The 20025-nt window shown below is 40.9% G+C and overlaps 1 protein-coding gene across 1 annotated transcript in view; it reads left to right on the top strand.

Moving 5' to 3' along the window:
* The first annotated feature begins 339 nt into the window (after nucleotides 1-339).
* LOC144113613 (protein PALS2-like) overlaps nucleotides 340-20025 on the top strand; it is a 31822-nt gene continuing 12136 nt past the window's right edge. Inside the window, exons 1-11 of the mRNA XM_077646778.1 lie at nucleotides 340-696; nucleotides 3669-3790; nucleotides 5295-5447; nucleotides 6991-7143; nucleotides 7229-7304; nucleotides 8074-8228; nucleotides 8315-8446; nucleotides 9394-9502; nucleotides 11984-12049; nucleotides 17591-17752; nucleotides 19737-19939. Coding sequence (XP_077502904.1) covers nucleotides 3758-3790; nucleotides 5295-5447; nucleotides 6991-7143; nucleotides 7229-7304; nucleotides 8074-8228; nucleotides 8315-8446; nucleotides 9394-9502; nucleotides 11984-12049; nucleotides 17591-17752; nucleotides 19737-19939 — 1242 coding nt within the window. The 5' untranslated portion in view covers nucleotides 340-696; nucleotides 3669-3757. The remainder of the gene's footprint in view (nucleotides 697-3668; nucleotides 3791-5294; nucleotides 5448-6990; nucleotides 7144-7228; nucleotides 7305-8073; nucleotides 8229-8314; nucleotides 8447-9393; nucleotides 9503-11983; nucleotides 12050-17590; nucleotides 17753-19736; nucleotides 19940-20025) is intronic.

Here is a 20025-nt window from a genome sequence, read left to right on the forward strand (position 1 = left end):
GCAATGCTGCTGCGCGACACTTCCGCGGTGGAGGCGGCGATCTGAAGGGGACAGTATATACCGTGCTGGGTACCTCGGCCGCTTTCGCGACAATAACGACGTCGACTCTCCCCAGGCTTCCGGCAGTGCACGCGTGGCCATCGTCGAATTCAAAGAGAAAACTTTTCTTACATCCTCCGCCGAAAACCGGCGCCTGGATGTGCGCCCTCTACCGGTCGTGCACTGCAACTTTGTGTGCGCCGCGGCGCCGCTCGGCAAAAGCTCCGTCGTCGAGCTGGGAGCAATGGAACAGCAGCAGCAATACAGCAACGACCAATGTTCTTCTGTTTCTTGGTGCAGATGCTATCTTGGAGCGGACTTAGTCATGACTCGAGCGACCGGCAGCACGTTCCCTACCTGACATCGACTGAGCGCCCCGTATCGCATCTTCGGCTGCCTGTACAGTTCAAGCCCGGCTCGCTACGAATGAGCGAATGTTGCCCGACGCCACCGGAAGAAGCCATCGCCTTCAAGTGGTCTGCACCTTTGGCCGCGCAAGCCCCATCGTCACAGTCATCAAGTGTATCGCGCCAAGTTTTAATATAACCTCCTTGATCGCGCCCATTTAAGCACTGGCAATCACCGAGCGCCTTCAGTGGGCATGGAACAGCAGCAGCAATGCAGCAACGACCAATGTTCTTCTGTTTCTTGGTGCAGGTCAGTTCATGTCCTTCTTTGCACTGTAAACGCACAAGTAATGTCAACCTGCTGCTTGTGCCATGCCCAAGCGTATTCATGTGCATTGTCTGCGAATGTGTATATGTGCTGAAATTATTGCTCCTAGGTGGCGACATTGAACAGAACCCAGGGCCCCCTAAAAAAGATTCTAGCCAGTCCAATGATGACGTAGTCACTCTGTTAAAATCTTTAAACGAAAAAATTGACAAGAACCATAGCGAAATACTCTCCCAGCTCAATGAAGTTCGGCAAACACAAACAAAGCTTGAGCGTCAGATGGCCAGAATGAACGATAGGCTTGTTGCCGTCGAAGAAAAAGTAGCTGCCTCGCAAGCCTCCAGCGCCTTTGACATTACCCAGGAAGTGTCTGAGGCTGTACAGAATGAAGCAGAGGCGTTTCATAAACGACTCGACGACCTCGAAGGCAGGTCACGACGCCATAATCTATTTTTTCACGGCCTCCCTGACACGCAAAACGAAACATGGGATGAATCTGAAAAGCTCGTGCGTGAAAAGCTTCTTTCTGAAATGGACCTTGAGCTACCCAGCGAGGCCATAGCACGCGCGCATCGGCTGGGTAAATTTTCGAATGACAAATGCCGTCCTGTCATAGTCAAGTTTACGAATTTTAAGATCCGAGAAGCCGTGTTTACTGACCGAAGCAAAATGAAAAATGCTGGGATAAAGGTTACGGAAGATTTCTGCTTATCAACTCGCAACGCACGTAAACTTTTTGACTTTGGACAAGCAAGTGGAGAGAAGTGCGCTATTCGTCAGAACAAATTGTTCATAAAGAATAAGTGTTACATCTACATTTCGGCATCAGATAGCATCTGTGAATATCATATCAATAACCAAGCATCCCCACTCAGCCCTGATAGTAGTGCCTTGCCTGCCGATCTTTCTACCGCGTAGCTACCTGCTCGTGGTCATGAGCTTCCAAATGACATATGTGTTTTGTTCTCTAATATTCGTAGTGTTGTTAACAAGCGTGATGATCGACACGTGCGATGCAGACATTCTGGTCCTCACCGAAACCTGGCTGAATTCAAAGATTTGTAATGAAATACTAAACTGCGAAAAGGATTTCATTACTTATCGATGTGACCGTGGAGACAGAATAGGAGGCGGTGTTCTGATAGCGGTCGCTGATCATCTGCATTCTTCACACGTGTCACTTGTTTCTTCACTAGAAATTGTATGCGCCTCTATACGCATTAATCATCGAGACGTAATCTTCTGCGCATGCTATCGCCCTCCAAATGCTCCATCGTCTTTCTGTAGTGAACTTCATGATGTGCTCAATCGCATTTTAGTTAGGTTTCCTTCTTCGCCAATCTTTTTACTTGGCGATTTCAACATGCCAAAAATAATTTGGTCTGGCGCGTTCCCTTCCACTCTGGATTCGTCACCTGACTCGATTGGCTTCATAAATCTGTGCACTGACTTCAATTTTTCTCAGCTCATTACCCAGCCAACCCGTATCACCACTACTAGCGCTAACATTCTTGATCTTGTTCTAACTACGCTTCCTGAGCTAGTTCATTCATTGGCATTTCTACCAGGCCTCAGTGACCACTCCTTCATCCAGTTTGACCTTAAAGATACTAGCACACGTGTGCGACCGAATCCCAAATATATCAGAGTTTATACAATGGCAAATTTTCCGTCGATTAACGCTGAACTCGAAATCTTCTTAGGAGAGTGCATGCCAAACTTTTATAACCGTACTGTGGAAATGAACTGGCGCCTTTTTAAAGAAAAAGTTCATTTTCTCGTCCAAAAACACATACTTTTACGCGTCATATCAGGCAAGCAACGTTCCCCATGGTTCACTGCCGCATTAAAACGCCTTTTAAGTAAAAAAAACGAGTTTATCGTAGAGCGAAAACCACCGGTTGCCCTGATCACTGGGATGTGTATCGTGCCATAACATCTGAGTATCGAAAAGCCTTAAGAAGCGCCAAGCAGGCTTTCTTCCAGAGTACGCTTCCGTTTTTGTTGATTGATAATGCCAAAAAATTTTGGAACATCATTTCTGGTCCCAAGCATAAAGCAGTAGCTCTGAACGATAGAAGCGGCGCAGCCATTCCTTCATCAGAATGCCCTCAAGTGCTAAACGACGCCTTCTCAAATACTTTTTTACAGCAATCATCTGTTTCTCTGCCCTCTTTTCAGCCTGTGCAGAATCCATTAATGGACCCGATTGTGTTTGACAGTCTTGGTATAGAAAGTCTAATTAATAATCTCAAAATTTCTTCGTCTTCGGGAATCGACGACATAAATTCTAAATTTTTAAAGAATACAAGTGTTTATTCTTCCATTTACTTGTGTGCACTGTTTTCGCAATCTTTGAATTCAGGAAAGCTACCCGGGGACTGTAAGGTGGTACCAATATTCAAGTCTGGTGATGCTCATTGTGCTCTTAATTACAGACCCATATCATTAACGAGTGTCCCGTGTAAACTGTTTGAACATGTCATTTATTCTAATCTGGTTAAATCGGATCATCTGCATTTTGCCTTCTGACGAAATAAATGTTTTGCAATCCAATCCTAGGCTGGATATATATTCATTTTATGAATATAGCAATCTGTTATGTGGTGGTGGTCAGGTGCAAAAGTGCATATGGCATGTGAATGTAGTGCACATTATGGCAGCTAGATACATTAAAGGCAATCTATGGCGCTTCCATTATTTAAAATGTATGCGACTTAAGCATTCAATGAATTAAGAAAAATTTAGGATGACAACCACAAATGAAAAAGAAATGATCTAAGCTTCATATCTTCTTCATTTTTGGTGTAAAATCTGTCTTTTGCTATAATTATCACATAGTTTTGTGATAATTGCCTTGGTAACCATTTGTAACCACTGCTGAAAACTTAACAAATTTTCCTGTTCTCGAGTTGCTAAAGCAGTCATTCAGTCTTTTTTACTTTATTCTTCAGCTGCCTTTCAGCATGTCAGGGAAAACATCGAGGACCTCAATGGACGTGTGGGTGTTCGGGACACTGACCTCATTTTTCTCAAAGGTCTCATGGAATCGCCTGTCATGAGCTGCTTAGTGCAGGTATGGCACTTTCATAAATTTTTGTCACATCTTGTCGTTTATCATCATAAGGGCATTCAACATTTTATTACTACTTTCGAGCTTTTGTTTAACTTGGAATAGTGATCAGCGAAATTCGAGGAAGTTGAAAAAAGCTACGTTCTGCAACTTCATAGGCTGGCATTGTGCATGTTAATAGCAACGTCCCTTGCAGCTGGGCATCTATGCATGTTGTACAAGGCATTGGAGTCACTGCCCTCTCTCTGTCAGAAAGCTAAAAGAGTGTAATTGGCATGGCATTTATTATCATGGTCATATTGTCTACATCATCGCTGTGGTTGTTATTAGTGAGCAATTTTGGTACATTGTGCTAATTCATTTATTTTTACTGATCTTTGCTAAGTCCAGTTAGTTGCATAGAATGGAGGCATTCTGAATGCATTTCAGCATTGTAATAAGGTTTTTGATGCGGCACAAATTACATTGTTTCCATCCTGTGCTTGCTAGCTCAACGTGCTGTCATCATTGTACTCAAGCAGGAAAGTTGCTTGGACCAGTTTTTTAAGATCCATAATATCAAGTGTTTGCAGCACAAAAGTATGAAGGCAAAAGACGTGTGTGTTCCTCTTGCTTTTTTCTTTCATTTTATGCTGTGAAGACTTTATATTGCGCACTTGAGTATTTTTTTATGTAGTGCTGTGCTAATCATGTGTTACTGTTCTGGAGTTGTGCAGAAGAATAAGACATCAGTGAACAGCAGGTAGAAAAATATTTTGCATTCATTTTCTTTTCTGCTATTTTTTACCCTTTTGCTGATATGTTGCCTTCTGTGTTTGAGATGAGGTTGAAGTTACTTGTTGAAATCATTTACATGATGTTACATTCATAGATATGGAGAGTCTTTCACCAGACAGTAGTCATGAGAAAATTAATTTTAGAGTGGGGCCAGTGCCTCAGAAATAGCATCAATGTAATTTCTGAGGCACTGTTAAGAGTTTCTGATTCGGAAAAGGTCTAGAAATGTCAGAAACACATTGGCGTACTGGTATTCGCAGTTTGGCATAAGAGCCAGTACCATGGTATATTTATTTTTGCATAGTTTTTCAGTGTAATGAGAACTGGTCGACTTTTAATATTAAAAAGTTTATGGAGGAGGTCGATGTCAACAAAATGTGCACTGATCAATGTGATACCTTGTATGCTGACTGAGGATATGTATAGCATTTGAAGTGCTAATGGTATTCAGGTGAGTGGTTAGCCAAAATGAGTTGAGGAGGTAACCCCAGCGTGTTATTTAAAATGAAAGTTCCAGCTGTAACCTTACATGAAGAAGTTCCTGGTGTATCACGGTACAAAAACAAAGCACAATTACTTGGCATCGTTTTGATCTTTAGCATCAATATTTGGTTATTAGGTGTTACGGTGACATCCATTATGAGCCGTAAATAAAGTTGGTCGGTTCTGTTGCTGTGAAATACATGTAAAGTTGATAAATTCAGTTAAATTTTCTTTCTTTGTCTACCAGGTCCAAGATCATCTTGAAGAGAAAACTACCACTTTCAAGCCTGTCTCCACAAACAATGTAGAACTTTTGAGGGATGTCTGCCAGGCTTGCCGTAGAGTCAGTGGTCGTGACGCCCAAGAGCTCGCCAACATTCTTAGTGGTCCTCACTTCTCAGTATGGCTCTTTCTTGAAATTATTCTTTAGTGTCTGGCCTTATTGACAACAGTGAAAAATATATATTGCATGTCTTACCCCTGGTGTAGTTTCACACTCTTTTGTCAAGCCTAGTGGGCTGTGTGTTTGAGGTTGGTGTTGTCCTCTGTGGCCTGGCATTGCATTTGGATAGCTGTTGTGAAACTGCACATGGGCGTTTCTTAACTTTTGTTGCAATAGTGTAAATAGACCAACTGAATTGATTCATGGCAGTTGTTCATGGCCAAGGTAAGCAAGAAGTGAATCTTTGTTTCTTTTGATAAGCAGGTTTTCTAATGAAGCTTAAAAAGATTTTTGAAAGGGTCTTGTTTTTTTTTTTCTTCTATAAAAATTAAGTGTAAAACTGGCTTTAAAGGCTGGTGCTAGCACAAAGTCACAGACTACAACGGCAGTCAATAGACTTTTCACCTGCACCCGCAAGCTTAACCAGAAACGTGAGCCACCAGTAATGTGGCCGAGCGCAGTGTTCTAAATGAGGCCAGTGTTGGGGAAAAACTTGCGAAAGTTCCGCCATTTCTTCCACGCTTGTATGCTACATGTAGTGTTGTGCCTGCTTTTGAGTGTGAGCTCTGCCACTTTTGCAGCGATGCTGAATATGTGTGAGAAGTCTTCCTTGCGGAAATTTTTTATATTTGCTTTTTTTTTATTTGAAAAATGGAGAACCTTAGAGAATATTGGAACAATGCAGTCTCCATGACTGCTTAGCCCTTCATATTTGATAAACTGCACTTTGTTACCTTTGGAGTGCACAGGAACTAATTTGGGGCTCTTACTTGTCTGTCCAATATGAAAAATGTTTGGTATGTTCAGTTATTGCTAGGGGCTATAATTGAATCTGCTGTATCACCATGAATAGTTATAACCTGTTGGTTGGGTACCCTTGTATTTATTATGAATTTTAATTCATTAGACGGTCACTTCGGGTGCATCTTGGGGTGTTTGGCATTGTTTTTTGAGTATGCCCATGAGTGATAAAAATGTATTGCCTCCTCAGCTTCAAACTTCAGTAGTGACCCAGTTGGTGTTATCTGTTGACGTTCTTTGTTTATTACTCATTTTTGTCATTCAGTAATGCCCTAAGTGAAAGAGATGTAATTAATATAACAGATTTGTCACTTCAGGGATAAAATTTTGTTCAAAGCAGAGAAGGGGGTTTTTACCTTTGCTTATAGGTTCACATAATAAATCTACCTGCAAGGTTTCTTTTGTTTCACATCTTTTAAATAACAGAGTGTTGACAATTCTCTGCAATAAGTGTTGCATTAGCCGTAGAATTTGTAAAAAAAGCTACTGGAAAATCGTGCCATATGTGTCTTCAAGGTTTATTGAGATCAAAATTGTCAAACACTTTACCTTGCTTATAAATTTACCATTCTTAATATATGCACCAAGAAAAACAGTGAAAGCTAGAGGGATAAAAATTACTACCAAATGAGCATTTGGAGTTAGACTGCAGTGAGTTCTTGTATTTTGTTTTTGATGGTTCTCCTTTTGTTCATGGTAGGCCTTGCTCAACGCCCATGATGCTGTAGCTACAAAGAGCTATGAACCTGCTAAACCACTAGCACTTGAGAAGGAGGCACCAGCAATGGCACCTGAGACCCTGAATGACACTATCAGGATGGTGGGAATCAGAAAGAATGATGATGAACCCTTGGTGAGTGGCTGTTTCATTTCCAGCTTGCTGCTTTTGTGATTCTGCACACATGTGGTATAGAGGTGCTTTTGCTTAATGTTTTCAGGGGATAACGGTACGAGTTGAGGATGACAATTTGATGATAGCTCGCATCCTTGCTGGTGGAATCATTGATAGGCAAGGTGAGTTTGAGTGCAAGCTTTCTTTTTCACTAGATGCTAGGATTTGAAGTAGATTTCTTGACTGACTGATTGTGATGCTTATGGCAGTATCAGACTTCCCGACCTTCCTTGTGCAATATGGTTTCATGTGATTTGAGGATTCTTTTCTACTTGTTACTAGCTCTAATCTTTTCCTTTTGTGGAACAATAATGAATACCAGAATGGTAGTATTTGCTGTCTGTTAGTCCCTAAAGAACTAAAGTAATATCATAGCTACTTTTCTGATTTGGATATGTGTTTTATGCCTTTTAGTGGTATTCATGATAATGTATTTTGCCTTTTTAAGTTCTTGTGACTTTTTTTTTTTCAAGGGGTTACTTATGTTGAAATAATAAATAAATTGGTTTTTGAGGAAAGGAAAGGTATAGGAATGGTCTCATGTCTTACTGGACATCTGAACCCTGCTGTGAGGAAAGAGATGAACAAGCTTACCAAAAAAATTTGCCGTCACTGCATTTTCTGTTTTCAATTTTAATATAGGTTGAGGTGTGAAGGTCAAAGCATGCTTAACTGTAAAGTGTGGTAAAGGCATGCTAAGTATAAACCTCATGTCATGACATACACTGAATGTTCAACAGAGGAAGGCATGTCTGTACTAGTTATTTCATTTAGAACATTCAGTTTGTGTTTCCTCATGGTTACTTTTAAAAGGAACTTTCAGAACATGTACATTTTGTTGTGTTAAAGGGAATGCAACTTAGTATTGTGGACACCTTGCTTATATTTCAGGGTTGTTACATGTTGGTGATACAATCTTGGAGGTCAATGGAGTGCCAGTTCACACGCCTGAGCAGCTGCAGCTGCAGCTGCAACTGAAAAAGGCCCAAGGCAGTGTTGCATTCAAAATCCTCCCCTCATATCACGACAACCTGCCAACATTTCAGGTATGTGTCTGTGACATCAACTGACATATTACAAATGTGAGGCTTTTTTTTGTGTGTGTGTGCTTGAATGGTACTTTATTTTGCAGTGTTTTGTGAAAGCACTGTACACATATGAGCCATCTAAAGATACCCTTCTACCATGTAAAGAAATTGGGTTGCCATTCAAGCAGGGTGACATCCTGCAAGTGCTCAATCAGGAGGATCCAAACTGGTGGCAGGTAGGTACAAAATTATAGTCTGAAGTATTCATGCACCTCTCTTTCAGCACATCTACTGGTCACAAGTGAGCCAGCAATCAATTTTTTTGCTTGGTTTAATCTTCCTTTTTTTTTATTGCGTAATCAATGATGAATCGGGCAAAATAAAAAAGGCTGCTTCCTGGCAAACAGTTTTTTTACCCTTTGCTATACACGCAGAGCTGTAATCTGCCCACAAGAGTGCTGAAACTGCTGCTGCTTTGATTGCCTCCAGAGTTTTTTGAGCATTTATGCTTCACAATGCGACGACTCTGCTAGACACCAGCATGCCAGTGATGCATGTCTCGTCAGATGTCAGGCATCAGGTGGTGATACGTACGAGCTCATTTAAATCTGCAGTTTCTTTTATTCTTGCTAGATTGTTGTAGTTTGCTAAAATTCCACATAATATTTCAGAAAAGCAGCAGCACTACAGAAGTGAGTGCTTTATAGGGAACGTGCTGAAGTGAGCATTTTGGTTTATTCACAACACTCACAACTCATATGTGCACAACAGTTTTTTTTTTTGGCCACAATGACTCTAGAATAGGTGACATGTCTGAACTACTGAGGCTAAGCTTTCACTTTTTTTTTTTGTCTCTGCAGTGCATCATGAATCAGTTCATTAGCTGGGCTCTAAAGTCTTAATAAACAAAGTGCACATGTCAAAGATCAGGCAGACTGGCATGAGGTTTCGTGGTGCCAGATTAAGCGGATCTTAATTGCATTTGAATTGATAAGTGTCATCAGGTTGAATCTACTACTTTATTAAAGTATCTCTGTTAAAACAATTATGCTATCAGCTTGTTGGCTTAGATTTGAATTGTATTTTCATTATTTTTGTAGTTGTTTTTATTGTGACTAATTTTAATATATTTGTTTGATTACAAAGCCTGAAGGTTTTCATGTGTCATTCTTTGCTTACACAGGCAAGAAGAGTATCTGCTTCAGGTCCGGCAGGCCTTATCCCATCTCAGGAACTTGAGGAACGAAGACGAGCTTTTGTGCGGCCAGAGTATGACTATGCAACAAAGACAAGTATGCATTAATTGCTGCTTTTCATGAGACAGATATGTCACAGGTGTTGAGGACTGCAATGAAAGTATTTTTGCATTTTAATTTCACATGTGCATAGTACCTGTTTTAAGTAGTATTGTCAACTTGTTGCTCGCACGAGCCTGTTCGCAGTCAAGATTTTGCATTTAGATTTAAATTCATTTTGCTGGACTGCATACTGTTGTCATGCAGTACTTTATTTTGACATGAGCAGGCTTTAACCATTATAGGCAGGTACTAGTGTGTTTTGCATAACTGCAATGTTTCCCAGTTTCCCTCCTGTAATGTAAGGATTTTTGTGATTTTAAATAGGTGTAGAATTAACACTCAAGTTCCCCAAACTAGAGGGGAATCCATTATTGTTGTGTAGCTAAAGCTGCATGACAATGAAAGCTTCATTGCTAGGTTTCAGCCAGCTGCCAGTGTTTTACAATGGTGTGTCACCACTGCACTTCAGTGGTTTGGAGCTCTGCCGTTTCTGGTTGACAGCTATTGGATCTCAAGTGTGCAGACCACCTTACAACTAGTTCGAGCTTGGCTGACAGGTGCTCTGAGCAAGCATGATGGCAAAGTTTGTTTCACGCTTTTTCTTTATAAAAGGAGTGTGCAGTGTTAAACTTGCCTCAACTGTGGCCACATTGGTTTGGTTTTTATATCATTTTATGTTTGCATTTACCTTTCTGTTGGGTCAAGCATCGCAAACAAATGGTGAAATGAAAATATTTGTCTAAATGTGCTTGAAGCAATACATGGCGAAACTTTGTAGTATTTTATTGTTTTGGAAAGCTAAGGATACTGCATTGCACAGTTTATTTGTGGTACAAATGTTTTGTTCACTACAATCTAAGCACCTGAAGGTTGTAAATTCAATGGGGATGTATGCACAGATTTGAAGGATGTTTTGAAATGTTAAATTTAATCGCTATAACATGGGCAGTGCTTTAGTCAGAGGCAAAACTCGGCATTGCGCGTCCCTCATAGCCCGAGTCGCTTTGGGACGTTAAATCCCCATAAACCAAACCAAAGCTCGGCATTGCAGTATTATGTAGTTAAAAACATGTGCTTGCAGCATGAGCAGTCATTGACGCCATTCCTCTTTAGATTGATTCATGTTGTTGCTTGAGCTGCTGCTCTCAGTGACCGCTGTTTCATCACAGTGGTTTGTGATTCATTGTCCTAAATGCCATCGTGGAAGGGGTGCTCATACTTGAGCACTAGCAACTTTATGGTTGCTATGGAAAACGTTGAGAAAATTTGGACAGACTCTATAGTGAGAGTTAGAGAACAAAAGTTTTTTCTTGGGGGGGGGGGGTACCAGATGCCATATGATGTTTGTACTGAATTTAAACAGCAGTGTTTATGTGTGGTACTGAGGGCCCGTCCATTTATGCAATGAACAAGACTTGTGTCGGCATCTGCATATATCATTGGTGAGGTTTTGGGCAGTTTTATAATATTTGTTTTGTATTTTTGCTTTTTTGTTCTCACTTGTGACTTGTGCGGGGATGAGGTAGAGAAATGTAGTAAACATAAAAAGTTAAAAAAGATACTAATAAATTCAAGATACATTTGCAGGGAATATTTTGACAGTGATGAGTTATACCATTTGTAAAAACATGAATGTTGTATGAAATAGGTTGCAGTTAACTTTCCTTGCTCCTAGTTATGCTTTTCTTTTGCAAGTTTCCTACTTTCATTTCAGCATGAAATTGCTAATTTCCTGTAGACAGAACTTATTCTGGTAGATAATTTCTGGTGGAGTACATTCTCATCATATACTTACAGCTGTTAATATTGAAATTATAGAATTCTAGTGCATCGTACCGCTATTAAATGTTTGCATTATTTACTTTGGTTTCAGTGTGTTGGCTTGCTGTGTATGATGTGTGTGTGGGATATGAGGAAAAGGAGGTGCTGCTCCTTGGCGATCTAAATATGAAATTTGGAACATCCTAAGGAGCTGCTGCAGATATTTTTTGTCATTTTTTTATTTTTACAGTGTACAAATGTTATGAACATCAAAGCAGTGAAAAACTAAAAATGTATGAGTTTTGTGCAGCAAACAGCTCAATTTTGATGTTGGTCATTACAAATCAAACTTTTGGGGCATGATACTGTAAGCGTATGCCTTGCGGTTTCTTGTTAATGTACACTGTGTCTTTGAAAGCACTCTACCACAGGCCTTGATTAGTTTTGTTTTCAGTGCATTTTATACACACTCATGTCACCAGCAGACTTGCAGTATTATTTAAGCTTATTTCTTGTCTCTATGTGATAGTGCAACATATTTTGGGCCATTTCCTACAGAAGTGTTGGTTTATAACATGTTAGTTGTGTGACCAGTAGTAGTCTGTGAAGTAAAGCTTGCTTAATTTTATCGTTGTTCTAATGCAAAAATAGTTTCTGTAGCCAGGTAGTAAATGTGTGCTTGACATAATATTATCTGTATCCATCTCTTTCCAGAAATGTGTGGTACAAAGGTTACTAAAAAGAAGAGAAAAACAATGTATGAGAGCAAGGCATCAGCAGGTATGTTTGCATTTCTGCTTGTGTTTGTTTTTAATTTATACTCACAGGCACGAGAGTTGAGTTAGATGTGCACAGCGGAACCTTAATATGATTCAGTCACACCGCCCCTCGAAAAGGCCACCAAAATGGCGATTTAGAGTCAAGATTTTTGTTTTTTGGCAATGCAGGTATTTTTTTGTGGTTGAAAGCAACACCTTTTGGCTTACAGGATGTAAATGGCCCTATGTGTATAAATGCATGGGAGAATAATTTGGGTGTGTTCTTTTTGTTTTTTTTTTTGCCGGTACAAATATAACGATAATCGGTTATAACGATCAGATTTTCTAGTTTTGTCAGTATTGTTTACTCACGTACTCATCATAACAGTCGGCTCAGCTGGCTGATGTGCTGGAACCATTATAGTGAAAGTGCCACATTCCTATTGCTCATATATATATGCTTTGAGATACTGCGCAACAAGAATGCACTGTGAATTTCTGGAGCACTTGCAAGTGCCTGTGAACACATAGCTGTTGTCTGGTGGTACACTCATTGTAGCCTGACTATTACCATCTGCCATTTCCATCTGCAAGCAATGCTAACATATCTCATTCACTGCGCTGTTGTCTGACTATGCTCACTCTTAAGCCAAGAAACTGTGAGTTATGGGTTCAGTCAGAATTCGCTGTCATCGTCGACTCGGAGAAGCTCATTACTGACCCCACTGAGTAGTTTCTAAGCATCCCAACAAGCTCAGAAAGCATGCATCTAGAATATGCCTGTATGTGCCTGTATGTGTATGTAAAGTATTTGCTTGCCTGACCATGCCGCAGTTGTCAGCCGCTTCCTTGTTCTGACTTTTACCTGTGATCGTAAATGCATAGACAGTGAAACATATCTGGCATTGATTTTTTTGTTTTCCTCCATGGCTGTTGGTGCAGAACTGCTTTGCATAGTAAGGGAAAAAACAGTCGTGGCCAAAGCAAACAGAAAAAAAATTCTCACCTTATTTATATTGTCATATCGAGGTTAGTTTTCTGCATAAAAAAAAATTGAGAATTGAAAGTTAAAAATTGGTTTCTTGGGGAAAGGAAATGGCGCAGTATCTGTCTCACACATCACATCGGAGGACACCTGAATGGGCCCCATAAGGGAAGAGATAAAGGAGGGACTGAGAAAAGAAAGGAAGAAAGAGGTGCTGTAGTGGAGGGCTCCAGAATAATGTGCCATGGTGGAGGGCTCCACAATAATTTCGACCACCTGGGGATCTTTGCACACGGGTTCCCCTCCATCGAAATGCAGCCTCTGCTGTCGAGTTCGAACCCCGGATACTCTGGATCAACAGCTGAGCGCCCTAACTACTGAGCCACCATGTGGGGTCTGTATAAAAGCGGCTGATTTAGGTTTATGCACAGTGTGCACATGTGGGGTAAGCCAAGTGGTCTCCCTTTTCTCTATCTGCTACTCTCTTCACACCAAGTTGCAGAAAAAATTAAGGTGCAGTTGTGATGTCCTGGCGTTGTTAGTTGTTTTGAAGGCTCACGGAATGTCTGTACTCGTTTCATGCATTTCCTCTACACGAATGCCCAGGAGGGCTCTGTAGGAACCTGTATAAATAAATAAATAGTTTTTTTTAGTGAGCATGTCATTTGTACTGAAAAAGAGCTTCGCTAATACAAGCACAGCACGTAGCAGTCGTGCAGGATGGCAGAATCAGAGGAAAATGTGTTATATTTGAAAAATGAGAACACGAGTTGTATTGATTATCAACTGAAGGGTCATTTACCATTTACAGATTTTTATTTTAAATTAAAACTGTAAGAGATATGTCAGTGCAGTCTATGCAGGCAAATTGTACAACTAGGTGAACATTATGTACCTGATGTGGATTGATAATTACAAGACTAATTTACTAAAATTAGTTAATAAACTTTTATTTTTTATAATCAGGGGCAAGGTTATATTGCGAAATTGAAGGCTGTCAACATCAGAGGTGAGCCCTGTTTTCAAATTTTCTTAATCGGCAGTGTGGTCCGAAACTTGAACATCAAAAATACACATTTGAAAGCTTGTTGAGTTGGCTTTCCCAAATTGCATAGTTACAAAATGGCGTCACTTCGTGTGGTATCGTCGCTGAAATCAAGTTAACTTCTACAGTATCAAATACACAAACGCATCAAATGGGATCGAAGTAAACATGCATTGATGGAAGGACAACTCAACGATATTGCATGTGCATATTTTTGACATTCGACATTTCTAACCACATTGCCAATTAAGAAAATTTAAAAACAAGACTCACCTTAGATGCTGGCTGTCTCCAGCTTTGTAGTATAACCTTGCCTCCTGAAATCAAATAAAAACAACTAATTATAGTTAATTAGTCATCTATTTATTGATCTATATCAAGTATACCAGGTGTCCCAGCTAACTTGAGTCAAGGGTTAAGAAATAAATTATTAGAGACAGGCGAGTGAGACCATCTGCATATTGGTGACATCCATCTTGAGCACCACAGGCAATTTTTGTTTTGCTTATAATTAATAGTTGGTTTAATTATTTAATTTAAAAAATATTGACTTTAGACAACAAATTGCATTTGAAGAGTTGTAGAGCGCGTTCAAAAACCCTCATTTTATCATTTACGCTAAGAAAACCCTCAATGGTGTCTTTTTTTTCCCAGCTCCAAAGAAAGCCCGCGAAATACAAAAATAAACCACGTGACTAACACATTCGCATGCCATGATCGTGCTGCTCTCAAGCGTGGTTTGAGCAATTGAAATCACGTGCAGCTTTGACTCGGCGGCCCTGCAGCAGCGGCAGGCCGATATGTTAGCGGCGGCAACTCGCACCGTCATGTGTGCCAACTGGCTAACGCAGACGAGAAACCACCGCGAACATATCGGCCTGTCGCTGCTGAGGGGCCGCCGGGTCAGAGTTGCAGGTGATTTCGTTTGCTCAAACCACACTTGAGAGCAGCATGATCGTGAACGCACGAATGCGTTAGTCATGTGGTTTATTTTTGTATTTCGTGGGCTTTCTTTGGAGTTGGGAAAAAAAGACATGCGTGTGGGGGTTTCCTTATCGTAAGTGATGGAGTGAGGGTTTCTGAACGTGCTGTACAACTCTTCAAATGCAGTTTGTTATCTAAAGTCAATATTTTTAAATTAGATAATTAAACTTAGTTAAACTATTAATTAATTGTGGGAAAATTTGCCTGTGGTGCGCAAGATGGCTGTTGCCAATATGCAACTGGTTTCGCTCGCCTGGCTCTATTAATTTATTTTTTAACCCTTGGCTGAAGTTAGCTGGGACACCCGGTATAATGTCCTCCTTGCTGTACAATCCACTTGCACAAACAGCACTGACGTATCTCACACAGTCTTAAAAATAAAAATCTGCAAATGTTAAAAGAAATCAGTGAGCCAGAGTACCCGTGGTCGAACCCAGCTGCAGTGGCTGTGTTTTTGATGGAGGCAAAACGCAAAAGGCACCTGTGTGCTGTGCGATGTTTAAAGATCCACCTAAATTATTCGGGAGCCCTCCACTACAGCACTTCTTTCTCTCTTCCTTCTTTCACTCCCACCTTCCTTCCTTCCCTTACAGTGGGGTTCAGGTGTCCACAGAGATGTGAGACAATTGCTACGCCATTTTCCTTTCCTCAGAAATCAATTTTTCAAAATATCACCCTCTATATATTCACAAGGGGCAGGGGTGGAAAGCGAAAGCATGTTAGAACATGTGCAGACTGGAAGAAAGCAAAGTTCCAGCAGCGTACAAGGCATGAAGGTCAACAACGTTGATGGTGGTGTAAGCAAGGTACTTTTAGTGCGCAAGCACTGAGTACTAAGCAGCGTACAAGGCATGAAGGTCAACAACGCTGATGGTGGTGTAGGCAAGGTACTTTTAGTGCGCAAGCACTAAGTACTAAGCACTCACCGATTTCGCTGATCTTTGTTTGAAACCTTCTTGACCTGAAATAAAATGAACTAAAATAAAACAGTTTATGGCCACGAGTGGCTTTCGAATCTGCAGCAATGCAAACAGATCAGCAACTCTGGCCACTGCATTAGAGCACTACGCCATAGCCGCTGCTGAACATCCCGCACGTTTAAACTGCTAGTCTCTCACGCCATGCTTTGGATGTCATCTTCTTCATCAACTTCCATCCATGCCCAATGGATCCAGAACACACTGCTATCGCATTGCCCTCTTTAGGTGCATTAAGCGGCCCCATAATTTTTTAGCCACTCACTGATTTCGCCAAATCTTTGTCTGAAGCCTGCTTGACATTGAAAACCATGCCTCGAACCAAAACTGACACTGAAGTGAAAACCAAGCGCTAGTGCACCTAATTTGCATTTGGCCCAACCATGCTAAATCATCTATTATTTTTTTCATCTGCCAGCCACCACCAAATTCTGACTGAACATTGCTTTCTGTTCTTTGGCTGTGGGGTAAGCCTCAAGGATCAATTGCGCGCATTGGTTTTGGTGATTGTGTAAGAATCTCAGCTTCATGAAACATGGGATGGCATGAGTAGCTGCAGTAAAACTTTGCGAAGTGTGCATATTTTTGTCATCTTTAGTGGCGCTGAATGCTAATAATTCGACCTTAACGTACAGTCACGAGTAAAAAAAGATCAGCACAATGACATCACCACAGCGGTGAAAATCAGTGTGTGGACGGCGCGGCACTGTGCTTTGCTGACACACCTGGCACTTTTGTTACCGGCATGTTCGTAACTGCAGTGCCGAGTGTTGCTATCCACTGCTTTGGGGGCACGTCACTAGTTGTAATATTTCGTGACTATACCTTCCTGGCTGACCCTCTGCAAGATGAGAGCCACATTTTGAGAACTGGTGAAAAATTTTCCTGTGATATTACTTGTATTGCATCTTTTGCTGGCATCATCTTTGCACAGTCAGCTTGCATAGCAATTGTAGGACATGTGCTTGCTAGCTTCCGAGACTTTTAAAAGACATCAATACCATATCAGGTTCCTACTTTCATCACTCTGAAAAATATGGTGCGTGTTGGGATGAAATCACCAGGGATACTGATTTTTAACTCCTGAGAGCAATTGTGAGAGGGCTGAAATGTACTGCATGTGGGACCTATTTGTGTGGCAAGTATTAGACCCCTTTTGCATGATCCTTTGGGTAATTCAAATTCTGGTGAACAAAATTCTCTGGCTGCAGCAAGTTTCAATTAATGCAAGCTGCCAGCAGATCTACATATTTCTGGGTTTACAATGCTGTGTCGTCAGTATTGTGCACAGCATACTACACTGCAGACAGCATCCCTTCAATTACAACTTGTCAATGCTTCTTAACGTACCACTTCACCTTTACAAGGTGCTGTGTTTGCTGCAATGACATGTTGCATCATGGCATTAGGCTGTCTTCGAAGTCTCAAGTCTCACAGGTATTAGAGGAATATGTTAAAAAATTACTTAGTTCACACTTAAGATATTGATTTCTACTTCTAACTACAGCTATAGTCTCTAACTCTTGTGTGATGTCCTTGTGTTTATTTCTTTCTGCTCTTTTGCCCATTTAGAGTTTGAAAAAGCTGAGCTGCTGTTGTATGAAGAGGTTGCCCGGATGCCGCCTTTTGAGCGGAAGACAGTAGTTCTCGTTGGAGCACGGGGTGTTGGCAGACGTTCACTGAAGAACAAGCTTATTAGCTACGATCCAGCACGCTTTGGGACACCACTTCCTCGTAAGTTGCTTTCTGTTTATGTGCTCTGCTATGTCAGGGCACAGGAACACTTGAGGACAGCTGCATCAAAATTTTGTTTTCAGTGAAATTCTTTTCTGTGGCTATTTCTGGCTATAAAGGTGCATTTATTACTGAGAAAATTAGATTGAAAATATTCCCGCCATTCAATTTAAACTCACGACGCCCTACACGGAAAAGGACTCCCTGATCACTATATTGAATTACACGATAGAGTAGCCTATACCTCATCTCACAAGCTGTTTGCATCACTGTGAAAGGTAGAGTGCTCTCATCCAGTCAGGGCCAAGGAAGACAACAAATAGTTCCTCGGATATTTGAGTAGTGTTGGGACTATTTCTCAAACAGTTATTTCAGTAATTGAAAAGACAGTTCAGAATGGTGTTTTGAAAGTGCAGCAAGTATTTCATTCCCTGCATAAATTAGCAGAGAAAGTCCACACGAACGCAGCATTGCGGAGGCCTGCTGCGAAGTGGTCTGCCACCATTCGTGAACGTGGCATCCGCTGTGTCGGTGCTCTGGTGCTCTTTCCTTCCTAGGGATGGAGCCACCAGTTGCGGGGTTAGGGGCACGGAGGAACACGTTTTGCAGCACACGCTGTTCTGATTGACTCAGATCACCGCAGCTTTCACGGTGCTGTAAACGGCTTGTGAGATGGAGTATAGCGTCTGGAATTTGGGGAAAAAAAGGCTGTTTGCCTGGGAAAGAAGCCGCTGGTGGTGACACCTCTATTTCGTTTCTTGGTCTTTTCTAATTTATAAAAGATTTGTTTTCTGGACGAGTGGTCTCTGTGACTAGCATTTGATAATGCATCAGTACTGGCTGACTTCTATTTCTACTCATCTACTCAGTGTCCCTTTAAAGAAAGAACCCTAAGTGGTCTAAATTAATCAAGAGTGCTCCACTACAGTGTCCCTCACAGCCCATGTGTCACTTCGGGATGTTAAACCCCACAGTTTGTAATTTACAATTTGTTTACGAGTACAGCCACTTTTATGTTCTGCGGTTGGAGATTTTGAAACAAATGGATTCAAAGATTTTTACAGGTAAGAAGGCTGCATGTTATCCATGTTCCACTAGTGCCTGGCAGAATGTTGGATGTGAAACTGCATGAACTTTTTTTTGTGTGTGTACAGTATGCAGCTGTAAAGGAGCTTAACAGGCTGTAGAAGCTGTGGCTAGAACGTGTCTTTCATCAAGTAGTTGTAATGCATTCAGGCTTGTGTTCATAGGAAACGTACCACCCTTACATGGGCAATAGCATTATTTTTCAGTAAGTTGTTATTGTTGTTATGTTACAGTGTGTCGTATTAAATCATTGTGTCTTTATTTAAATAAAATGAAAGGAGCTTGTTAAGCTCATTGTAAATTGGGAGGGGGAGCAAGAGTCTAAGGGTAAAAAGAATTGTTATTCCACGTAATGCCTCTGATGGGTTGGTATGTGGAACTATCGACTAGCTGAATGAATTACAAGGATACATATGAAGCAAGCAGAACTAAATAAGGATATGAGAAGGCACACGTAAGATAGGATGCAATGAACCAACTAGCCAAACCAAAATTTTGACCTAAATTAAAAAGAATTAACGAAGGTATCTACACACATTATATGTCTATCTTCATAACAGCAGGCAGTTTCTAAGGCTCTTTATGGCCATGAGAAACATGTTCAATTCAGTTTTGAAGTGAAACAGTAGTAACAATAGCTAGTAATTTTGTTAAGAGCTTTTATTAAGCATTTTTGTTTTTTACATGGTCACTAGCAGTGCCTGAAATGGTTGTGCTAATGTTAACTACCTTCCACTGTCAAGTATAATTCAGTATCGAGTGTGATTGTGATGATACATGGTTTTTATGTTTCACATACAAGGTACTCTATGTAAACTTGGCTACCCACTCACTTTCATGGCAGTTTGACTTTTTTTACCAGGTTTTAACAAAACTGTTTTGTTATGTGGCGATGCAGATACATCTCGCCCAATCCGGGAGACAGAAACGGATGGCAAAGTGTACTACTTTGTGTCACGTGAGGTAATGGAGGCAGACATAGCTGACAACAAGTACCTTGAGTGGGGTGAGCATAGTGGTCATCTGTATGGCACCAAACTGGACACCCTGCGTGCAGTCATTCGCTCCGGAAAGATGTGCGTGGTGGACTGCAGCCCCCAGGTATGCCCCTTATGCTGCACTTGAGAGTAACTTAAGGTTGTATTTACTGTTGTGCTGTCATACATAGTTTCTATGTCTCCAAGGCC

This window comes from Amblyomma americanum, chromosome 1 (assembly GCF_052857255.1).
Source record: "Amblyomma americanum isolate KBUSLIRL-KWMA chromosome 1, ASM5285725v1, whole genome shotgun sequence".
NCBI classification, from domain to species: domain Eukaryota; kingdom Metazoa; phylum Arthropoda; class Arachnida; order Ixodida; family Ixodidae; genus Amblyomma; species Amblyomma americanum.